Here is an 11,688-nt window from a genome sequence, read left to right on the forward strand (position 1 = left end):
GTAATTTTTACATTAACCTATAGAAATAAACACTAATAAAATCATTGGGCTCCTACAGGCATAGAAATCTGAACTGATCAAAAATCAATGCTTCTGAATGTCAGCTAAATTTAATATATATATACGTATGTATATATATACATATATGTGTGTGTGTATATATATATATGTATATATATATAGTCACAGGATGTGGAGCACAGCATAGGGAATAGAGTCAGTGGAATTGTAATAGCTGTATATGATGTCAGAGGGGTAGGAGATTGGGGGAGAAGGGTTATCACTTTGTGAGGGGTATACATGTCTAACTATTACACTGTTTTGTACACCTGAACTGATGAAAAAATATTTTAAATAAAATGTTTAAAAATAAAATTATAAATTCTAAAAAAACAAAAACAAAACTCAATGCTTCTAAATTTGTTATAAAATTAAGTGAAATTTTTTCATATCAATAAATATTTGGAGGAGACTAATGCGAGAATTCCAGTGTTTATTTACATAGTGCATATCTCAAAGAGTTTGAAAAAAGTTTCAACAGAAAGTCAGCAAATTCTCATAAATCTTCCCGTTGCTAGCATTTGCAAGAGATGGAGTCTGGAAGTCCTTCAGAGATTGGAATCTTGATAGCAGAGCTTCAAATGTTCCCATCACTTGCCAAGAAAGTGCCACACTTGCTCTGTGTTTAAAATGGAGAAAGAAGGGTGTTAGGGAAGAGGTAAAGAGGGAGAGAGGAAGGAAGGAAGAATAAGAAATTTAATTTAGACTCTTAGGAAGTATTTAGGCAGATAAAAACAATCAAGAAGCTTACTGTAACACATTTCTCTATTTAAAACTACTTCCATTAAAACTCTTGAGTTCTCTCATTTAGATCAAGCCTTACACAAAACTACATTAAAAATTCTAGAGCCTTTCCACTTTATTTCCTATTCTTTCCAAGTCATTTTAGTCTCTATTGAATAATATAGAAGATAGTATCCTAACCACAGCACAAAAGGTCTAGGAAAATCCTTTACTGTAAAATTTGACTACATGTCAAATATCCAAAATGGGATAGTATCACAAAAAAACAATTGGTTAGTTTCCCATATAAGGAATGGAGCTTGCTTTCCCATGAAATCATGTCTGGATTTGCTCCTTTTTAAACATCCTAGAACTGGACTCAAAGTAAACAGTTTTCGTGTTTCCTCCAAATTTGCAAGTTCAATTTTTTTCTAATGCTGTACATCAAAGCGAAAAGGCCAAAAGTCTTGCAATATATTGAAAGACAAATGATACATGCACATGCTTGTATTTTGAAGTTTTTACCACAGAACATTATTACTTGTTTCTCAAAACAGCTTCAAATAGTAGTAATAAGTAATGATATTTTTAATCCTACTACAAATTTTAATTTTTAAGATCTTCAGTCAAAATGAATGATTCATTAAAATGATGAGAGATAATAAAGAAGATCTCCTAAATCAGGTATTTCAAGTTTTTAAAAATTTATCAGAACTAGCTGGAATCTTTCTTCTTCACCAAAAAGCTCATTACAAAATCAAACCATTTTCTGGCCTAAAATTAATAAATGTGTTCTTTCTCATTTTCTGAAATTAGGAAATATGTATTTCATGTGAAAAATTTGATGACTATTTAAAAAAGTATTTCACTGACCTTATATAACTTAATCTATTGTATTTGTTTCATTTCCACTAACTGTAAATGAATAAATTTACATATCTAGCTCCTGAAGAACCAAATTATACCCTACCTTCTTCATTACTTTCTTCGTTTGGTGAAGATGATACCTGAAAGATAAAAAAAGAGTCTCTGTTATAATAAATACATAATACATATTTATAATATATAATAAATTTAGATGTTGAAACAATATCCAAAAAACTTTTTTTTCATAAAATTATAGAAAAAACTTTACACACAATGGTTCTTTAACCTAAAAAAAAAGTATTCCCTGTTGCCTTTATTTTCATTACTCATTCTTTCAGATAAATGAACAACAGGCTTAGAGTCAAGTAAAAAAAAAAGCATGCTTTAAAATATCTTGTATGATTAACCCATGGGAACCACTGAGAATGAGGAGGGGTTTTCTGTCAGCTGCTTCTTTGGCTGAGGTCTTAAGAACAAGTCAAACACACATATTCATAAATATGTGCACGCACACATAGACAGATACAGACACACACACACACACACACACACACACACACATTATATAATTTACTTAGCTGTCTTCTAGAGCTTTTAAGTTAATTTTTGTTTATTTCGATGACTGGGCCAAGATTATTAGAGTGGATGTAATATAATCTGTGGTGAACACGTTTGAAGGAAAGGTTTTTCTTAAGATATAAGATTTTTTTCTAAGAATACATTTTTAAAAGTTAAAAAAAAACCCAACACAAAACATTTTATTGGAAGAATCATATTCTATAGACAAGAATGCACAAAGCCAAAGAATACTTGGAATAAACATCTACGTAACCACTACTCAAGTTGAGAAACAGAACATGACAGGCTCTTCCCTAATTGTAACCTCATTTCCCCAGGGGATAACCACTACCCTGATTTTATAATACACTTTTCAGATTTCAAATTTCATAATCAACTTCTAATTCTCTGAATTTGCTCACCCTCAATAGGGAATATCTGCCTCTAACATTTGAGGTCTGGGGCGAAAGTAGAAATGGAAGACCACATACCACACATCTAAATATTTAAAACTCATAAATCAAGCTAACAAAGTGATAACTAGAATATAGAGTATATTCCATCCTATCTTGTAAGTATATATTTGTAATGACTTGGAAGCTCTCGTTTAGCATTCTGGATAACTCAGAGACTGCCTGAAGAAGGCAGATTGGCACATGGCCCTCATCCTGCCCGCCTCCTCCTCCCCCAGGCGCCATTCTGTATGGGGAGGCCTCCCCTGCACAAAGGTGGAAATTCCAACCCACATCCACGCACCCTCTATCTGCAAAGCAGCAGGCCCCTACAGGCCCCCGCAGAAGTAATGGTGAACACACAGTCTACGTCGCAATGAGCATGGACTTGGGGAGATGCCCATGCAGGCCCCGGAAACGGACCTGCAGCTGTCTGGGCAGAGAATCCCAGCGTCTTGAGTAGCCAGAAGGTAGTCTCGAATGGGGGCCTGGACTCTTGGAAAATACACAACCTTAGTCCCTTTGTCTTATCCTGTGGGGAGGGACATGACTGGATGAGGGCCAAGTAGGACTCTCTAAAAAGCAGGACTCAAAGCAGGGTCCTTCTTGATTAGGTCTAAAGGGCAATACTGAATAAGAACAACCCAGTAGGAAAAAAATAAATTTCAGCAATATTAAAATATTCCCTATAATAGTTAAAGTGTCACCTTGGAGGGTGTTTTTGGCTGAGATTAACATTTGAAATGGTGAACTCTGGGTAAAGCAGATTGCCCTCCACAATGTCGGTGGGCCTCATCCAATCAGTTGAAGGCCTGAATAGACTAAAAAGACCAGCCTCCCCAAATAAGAGGGAATTCTCCAGCAAAATGATTTTGGACTTCACCTGCACCATCGGTTCTCCCAGGCCTCTTGCCTGCTGGCCCACTCTGCAGATTTTGGACTCCTCAAGCCTCCATCATCTCTCTCTCTTTCTCATCACACACACACACACACACACACACACACCCACACACACACACACACACACACTCACTCACGCTACTGATTTTTTTTCTCTGGAGAGACTTGACTAATACATTCCCCTGAAACAAATGGTTTAACGTTATTTCTTCTTCTACTCTTTGGAAAAAAAAGGCTAACCAAGTATGCTTTGTTTTCTTTGCTGTCGTAGAAAAGAATGATCTAACAATGTAAATAAACAAGACATCTGTACAAATTTTATGTAAAACATCCTTGAGCTTTTCCAAGTACTTTGGAAACAAGAAAAATTCGATTCGGCTCCATAGTACAGATAAAATGCTTAATTTAACTGAGGACGGTAGAACTTAAATAAATGTGGGTGTAAAAGTAATACTGCAGCATAAAAATTATACTCGTTGAGATTTGATGACTCTGGTTTTCTAAATAGACTATAAAAGAGAGTAACTTGCTTATTCTGTGAAATTGTTATGCTCTTTAAATTGTGCAGGACACACATTACAAAGTTTGTTGGAAAGTTAGCTGTTTAGATTTCCTGTTTAAAATCAGCAGATGCTTCTTGCTAGAGCTGTCAAATATTTCAAAAGAAGAAAATGTATGGTATATAAAATAGAATAACTGAGCCGCTTCTCATTAAAAAGTACTACAGAAATGAACAAATTACCCTTGCTTAAACATTTATCATTACATTTTATTTTAAAATTAATTTCCAGAATGTTTTTTTTTTTCTTAAAATGTATTTCTTGGTTGGTAAAATATAGTCAGAATGTATAAAGCCTTATATAAAAGAAAATAACCATCATGGGTAAATCTAACACTTCGAGATAGTAAACTACTTAAGTTTAGAGGTAATTTACTATTTTTTTTTACATTGTTACATATTAACATATGCCAAAAGACAAACCATCATTTAAATTTGAAAACAACTCAAGTTCCTAACACACACCAGCTATTTGACTCTTCACCTACTGTCAATGGCTTCCTGACTATTAAACCTAATAATAAACATCACAGTTGCTTATAGAAACTGTAAGAGCAAAAGAAATGCACAGAGTAGCATCTGAAAGTGCCCCGATTCCAATTTTCACTCTCAGGAGTCACCACTGTTATATTTTCCTCGTAAGAAACTAAGAAAGGATTTTCAGGAACTTTTCCTATTTCTTGGTAGGTGAAGACTGTGGGCACCCTCTACTCATCTAAGATCAATTCTCCATGAAGCAGTGAGTATTATTTCACACCCTCATTCTAAAAATGCTATGTCCTCTTCTTTTTCCCACTCTCAAAATACTTCTCACGAGTATTCATATTTTTAATATTTAAGAAAAAATCTAGTGCTCTCAAAGTATTCTTTGTCTATCAACCAAAGAAAGCTTACTCTGACCTCTGTCCCTATCCATGCATAAACTATATTTTAAATTAATATGAACCATTAATACAACTGCTCTGTACTTAGTATCTCTCCTTCAAATAACCCCATCAGCTTCCTACAAGACATTTTCTTATTTATCCATAAAGAAAACATAAAAAGCATTTTAAGTTGATGTAAGTTTAATCTACTTCCTCAAGAATTTATGTAATTCGCTAGTAGGTAACAAAATAATTTTGATTTTCATTTCCTTTATCCACGTTTGAGTGGCGATGCAGAGTGACAGCATTTAAGAGGCAAAAAGGGAAAGGAGGGAGATTAAGTTCACTAGAATCTGATCCTAATTTATCAGAAGACATTAAGCATTATTATAATGAATTGTCATAAAGATGTTTATACTCAGAATCACAAATGAGACAAATCTGTATGGCATAAATACCGTAGTGTGATAAATATCATTAGAAAATTACATCCACAGAACAGCTCTGCTCTAGAGGGAAACAGCCTGCTCTGATGGAGAGATAGCTTTGATTGGCGTGCCCACAGGGGAGTCTCCTGCCAGGCAGTCGAATGGTCCAAGCCACCTTTGGATAAAGGGTGATAAGAGCGTGTCCCAGCCAGACTGACTTCAGAACTTAGTTCTGAGTTGGCTTGATTTCAATAACCAGAAGCCATGGACTGTCATCTCTTTCTGGGACGTGCAAGGAAATTGTTATTGTCATGTCACCAACAGCTCTAAGCAGAGAGCAAGCATACGCCCACAGGAAACCATTTGAGAAGCACGCTGTTAAAAGTCCTATCCAACAACTATAATGAACTGTAACACTATTCTTCTGGTCATCATGTTTTGTACTTGAAACTATTTTTTAGCATTCGTTGTTGGTATTTTCCTACTAGAGCACAGAACCTTTAAGTGTACACTTCTAAGCTAGCTGTCTTATTGATTCATCTTTGTCGTGGGCCTCAGGAAAAATGAAACATGGCCTTGGGGTGAAATTTTTTTAAGTGCTATTGTTTCTAAATGGTAACAATGTCTCAGACTCACAGGAGAGGCTCAAGTTGATGGATTCACCTAAAGTCCTTCACATGGATTCATCTCTATGTCTATGTAAACACCAATGTGCATTTATGAGATTAAAGGTCAAGTTTAGGGATGAAACAGATGGCCACCTTATATACTGATGTTACCTGCCACTAAGGTTCACTCTGTGGCCCTGAGCTCCTGAATGCACTGCTCTTTATAATTCAGCTAAGAAGTTCTGACATCACATAGAAAACGGCCACCTAAAATTCAGACTACACTACACATCTTATTACTGAAGAAATAAGATCTGACAAATGCAGTCCGAATACATTTTTAACTAAAGTTGAAATTTCCTCTTCTCCTTCCAAGCACTGCTCACTGTGCATTACGTGCCATCGTCACTGCCATCTTTGACTTTGTGTGCTTCTGGTTTGCCGGAGACTGTTTTTTAATGGAAATCTGACCCCACAAAGGCAAAAGCAAGTCAGACGAATGCTGTGGAGACTTTTTCGCAAGGTATTCTATGTTCTCAGTTTTAGATATCTTTAACCTTTTAGAACCTTTTCTATCACTATTGTGAGCTAAAGGTTCATGGTGTCATGGGACTGGGTCCCTGCAACTGAGCGGGAGTGTGGTGACTTACTCTCCTTGGACTGAGCCCAGATTCTAAGATCTTTAAATCCCAGAAGCTGTCGGGCTGTGTAGGGTCTGAGGCAAGTCTGGGAATATTCTTTGGCAATGACTGGTTTTCTTCCTCAGTCCTACATGCACTGAGTTTGTGTATGAAACCTCACAGACTTTAAGTTTTTATTTTGTTTTGTTTTTAGTAAAGGGACTAGTTACCAAATATTAGAGAACCTTACAAATTACCTAATTCAAACTTTCCCCACTTCACATGATGCTTAAAGGTTTTCCACTTCTTCAGAGGGCAGAATACAAGGAAAATGCTTAAACAGAAGCATGTGGTAGAAATTTTGAGGAAAAAACTCCCAGATGGGAAAAATGGTAAAGTATTAAAATACGATATTAGGCTGTGGAAACTAACTTAACTCTCTTTCCCGCTCCCCTTCTTCCTGTTTAAATTTCTGAAAACAGCGCTAATTCTCACAGAATAATTTAAATAAGGCTGACTTTCCCACTATCCAACAATAGAACGGGCAATCTCAGGAAGGAGTGATAGCTAAAGAAGAGGCTGGAGTAGAAGGGATTTCTTTCTGTGGTCAACTCAACGCAACAACACTAATAACAATGACAATAAAACCCAACATTTATTGAATACTTTCTAGCTGCCCCACATTTTACCTGGATTATCTCATTTGATTCTCCACAACAGCCTCATAAGGAAGATAATATTATTATTAGCTCCATTTTAAAAATAAGGAAACCAAAGCATAAATAAGTAAATAATTTGTCTCATGTTATAAGTAAAAGAGCTGGAATTTGGACCTAGACAGTTTGACACCAGAAGAAACCTTTTTTGTTTAAAAAAATTAAAAAAAAGCTTTATTAGACTAACACTGACATGAAATAAAGTGCACATAAATTTTGATATATATACCCCGTGAAACCATTATCATGCTCAAGATAATAAACATATTACCACCATCCCCAAGTTTCCTAAGTCCCTTAAAAGCAATTGTAAATTCCTTCCTGGCCCTCTCCCAAACCATCCAACCAACAATCTGCCTTGTGTCAATATACATTAGCGTTTGCATTTCCTAAAATTATATATAGTACATGGTATGCTACAATATATCTGCCTTTTCTCACTCAACTTTTTATTTTAATTCAGCCATGTTGTAGCATGCACCAATAATTTATTTATTTTTATTGAGGAGTAGTATTCCCTCATAAAAATATACCACTATTTGTTCATCCATTCATCTGTTGATGGACATCTGGGTTGTTCCCTATTTTTGTCTTTTATAAATAAAGCTGCTATAAACATTTGTGTACAAGTCTTTGTATGGACATATACATCCATTTCTCCGGGGAAATATCTAAGAGCGGAACAGGTACATCATGGTGATAGGTATATGTTTAACTTTTCAAGAAAATGCAAATTGTTTTCCAAAGTGGTTGTACTATTTTGCATTCCAACCAGCAGGGTATGAGACTACCAGCTCTTCCACGTTCTTGCTAACAATTGGTATGGCCAATCTTTTAAATTTTCCGCTATTCTAAAAAGTGCATATAGGAATGTCATTGTGGTTTTCAATTTGCATTTCCCTAATGACCGGTAAAGCTGAACATCATTTCATGTGTTTTCAGTGTATCTTCTTCGGCAAAGTGACCATTCAATATATATATATATATATATATATATATGTATTTTTTTTTGGTGGGGTGGGGGGATGTTTTGTTTTCTTATTATTCAATTGTGAGAGTTCTTTTTCTATTCTGGATACAACTCACCTTATCAAGTATATGATTTTGAAATATTTTCTTGAAGTATCTGGCTTCTTTCTATAAAGAGTGACTTTTATAGAACAGAAATTTTTAATTTTGAGGAACTCTAATTAATCATTTTTACAAACAGATTGGGCTTTGTCATATCCAAGCAATCCTGCCTAACTAACCCAAGTTCAAAATAGGCTTCTAGAGGTTTGTTTTAAACTGTGGTGTAGGATAAGCTTTAGACTATTATCATATATAGTGCAAGGTGTGGAATGAAGTGCTTTTTCTCCCTGTATGGAATAATCAATTATTCAAAGACTATTTCTTGAAAAATTATCATTTCGAAAATCAATTGTCCATGTATATATGTGACATACATATATATATGTATATGTAGGTCTATTTCTAGATTTTGTTTCATTTATCTCTGTTTAGTTTTATACCATTACTACTCTTTCAATTCTTTTAGTTTTATAAAATGTGTTTAAATCAGAAACAGTTACTATTCCAATTTTGTTCTTTACAGAATTGTTTAGTCTATTGTGGGACCTTAGTATTTACATGAGTTTGTTAATTTCCATCTACAAAACAATGCATTAGAATTTGATTGACATTGCACTGAATCCACAGATCAACTTGAAGAGAACTGACCTAACAATATTGAGTCTTCCAACCCATAAACATGATATATCTTCCCATTTATTTAGTTTTATTGCTTACAGGGTACAGGTTCTTCACATTTCCCCCCCAGTTTTATCCCTAAGTGTTTCATATTTTTGATGCCATTATAAATATTTATTTTTAGTTTCCAAATGTTTGCTGTTAGAATATAAAAATGTTTGTTGTATACTGATCTTGTATCCTGCAAACTTGCTAAAAATCACTTATTCTAGTAGCTTTTTGGTAAATCTTGTTGGATATTCTACATAGGCATGCATGTTATCTTCTGTTACAACTTTCCCTTCTCTTAAATGCCTTATTGTACTGGCTAGAATCTTCAATAAAATGCTGAATAAATGTAGTGGGAGCCAACTAGGCCTAGAGTTGTGCTTATGGAAAGGTTCTGAAGTACAAGTTTAATTTGTGTATGACTATTTCTCCTTTAGTGAGCTTTGGTAGTCTATGTATTCCAAGAAATCTGTTCATTTCATCCAAGTTGTAAAATTTATTGGTATAAAGTTTTTTCACAATGTTTCCCTATTGTTGTAGTATCTATAGAATCAGCAGTGATGTCATTTAACTCACTCCTGACATTGAATATTTGTCTTTTCTTTCTTCTTTCCTGATCATTCTGGCTAAAGATTTATCAATTTTATTGGTCTTCTCAAAGAACTAGCTTTTGGTTTCATTCATTTTTTTCTACTGATTTTCTGAGCACACAAATTTTTAAAATTATGAAATACTTCAAACTTACAGAAAATATAGACTATTATAACACATACCTACTCTCTAGATTTTTTAAAGTTCATGTTATTTCATAAACTTTACAACCAAAGTCTCTTTTTCTACCTACTCATCAAAATTAAAATCTTTTTTCCCTCCCTTCTCAAAAGTAATGTCTCTTATCCATTATACTGCTGACACTGGTGTTTATTGTTCTTATTTGTTTCTGAAATGTGAATACCATATCTCTTTGTATTCATTAAAAATATATGGTACTACTGCATTGGGTGGTTTAAAATTTACAAAAAAGTGCACATTACATCCTACTACAACCATGTTTTCACCCACTATTGCACTTTCAGATTTTACCCATGTAGAGTCATGCAGTTCTAATTCATATCTTTTACGTGTGGCACAGTATTCCACTGTATAAATATGCTAGTTTACCTACTCAGTTTTTTAATTGATAAGACATTTATTGAGTATCCAGTTTTCCCATGTCTGATCATACAAACACAAGTATTAGAACCTTTACAGAATGTATATATAGTTATTATTATATAGTATACAGTATAGTATTATTATACAGTTATATAGTATTAGAACCTTTACAGAATGTATATATAGTTATTTCTATAACTATAGAAACTATAGTTATATTCTATAACTATATATTCTATAACTATATAACTATAGAAACTATAACTGAGTTGTAAGCATCGTCAAGTTTCCTAGAAATTAACTGCTCTTCAAAGTAGTGGTACCAATTTAAACTCCCATCAAGTATATCAACGAGTATGAGAGGTCTCCTTTCCCCACCTGCTTAAAAACACTTGGTATATGAGACTTCTAAACGTTTGCCAACTGATAATATGAAACTGTATCGTGTCTTAGGTTGATCTCATGGATTAATGGTGAGATAGAGTTTACTGGCCATTCAAGTATACCCTCTGGTGAGCTGTCCATATTATTTGCCCATTTTTTCCCTACTGGGTTATCTTTTTCTTGTAGAATTGAAAAAGTTGTTAATCCTTTTGTCGTTTATATGTAAATATCTTCTCCCAATCAATGGCTCATCTTTTAACTTATGGTGTCTTTAGCTGTTTACAGATTTCTTTTTTTAAAACTTTAAATTTATCAATTTTTTCTAAGTTATGCCTGACCCTTTACTATTCCGTGTAAATTTTAGGCTCATTCTGTCAAGTTCAATGAAAACCGGATAGCGATTCTGATTAAAAACAGACTGACTTCATTAATTAATATGGGAAAAATTAATAATTAAGTGTTATTTTAAACTGTTATAAGTTTATTAGGGTTTTCTATTTATTCTTGACTTAATATTGGTAATTTATATTTTAAACAAAATTGTTAATCTGTGTTTAGGTACTTCCAAAAACATCTCCTAGTATTACCTTCTGATTATTTAAATACCTATGTATATAATTATGTTTTCATTTTAATTCTTGATACTTTTATTTGTGCCTTCTCTATTTCATTGTTCTTCCTTTAACAGGTTTGTCTATGTTATTAGTCTTAAAAAATCCAGCTTTTGGCTGAGCCTCTCAACAACATCTTTAATTAAGAAAATGGCCTCCCATTTGTGTGGGGGGGAAAAAATCCAGCTTTTGTTTGAATCGATTCTTGCTTGCCATTATTTGTTTTCTATTTCATCAAATATTTGCTCTTCTCTTTATAATTTTCTTCCTTATAATGTAAAAAGGTAGGGAAAAGAACAGAGTAATTGTTGAGTTGAATGTTTAGCCCCTACATTTTCTTTCTTCACTACTGCTATCTACGTTTAATTTCTTTCAGAAACTATTTTTGCTGCATTGCACAAGTTTTGACATATAGTGATTTAGTTGTCATTCAATCTACAATAC

At 33.9% G+C, this 11,688-nt stretch overlaps 1 protein-coding gene across 3 annotated transcripts in view; it reads right to left on the minus strand.

Annotated features, from left to right (window-relative positions):
- Nucleotides 1-476: 476 nt before the first annotated feature.
- PPA2 (inorganic pyrophosphatase 2) overlaps nucleotides 477-11,688 on the minus strand; it is a 90,854-nt gene continuing 79,642 nt past the window's right edge. For all 3 annotated transcript variants that reach the window (XR_013993137.1, XM_081045066.1, XM_081045067.1), the window contains 2 exons: nucleotides 1,754-1,790; nucleotides 477-679 (listed from right to left, as the gene is read on the minus strand). Coding sequence is in view for 2 of the 3 variants with exons in the window: in XM_081045066.1 (XP_080901192.1) it covers nucleotides 651-679; nucleotides 1,754-1,790 (66 nt within the window). In the remaining variant the exon portion in view is untranslated. The remainder of the gene's footprint in view (nucleotides 680-1,753; nucleotides 1,791-11,688) is intronic.

The sequence above is a fragment of the Rhinolophus hipposideros genome, assembly GCF_964194185.1.
Source record: "Rhinolophus hipposideros genome assembly, chromosome: 1".
NCBI classification, from domain to species: domain Eukaryota; kingdom Metazoa; phylum Chordata; class Mammalia; order Chiroptera; family Rhinolophidae; genus Rhinolophus; species Rhinolophus hipposideros.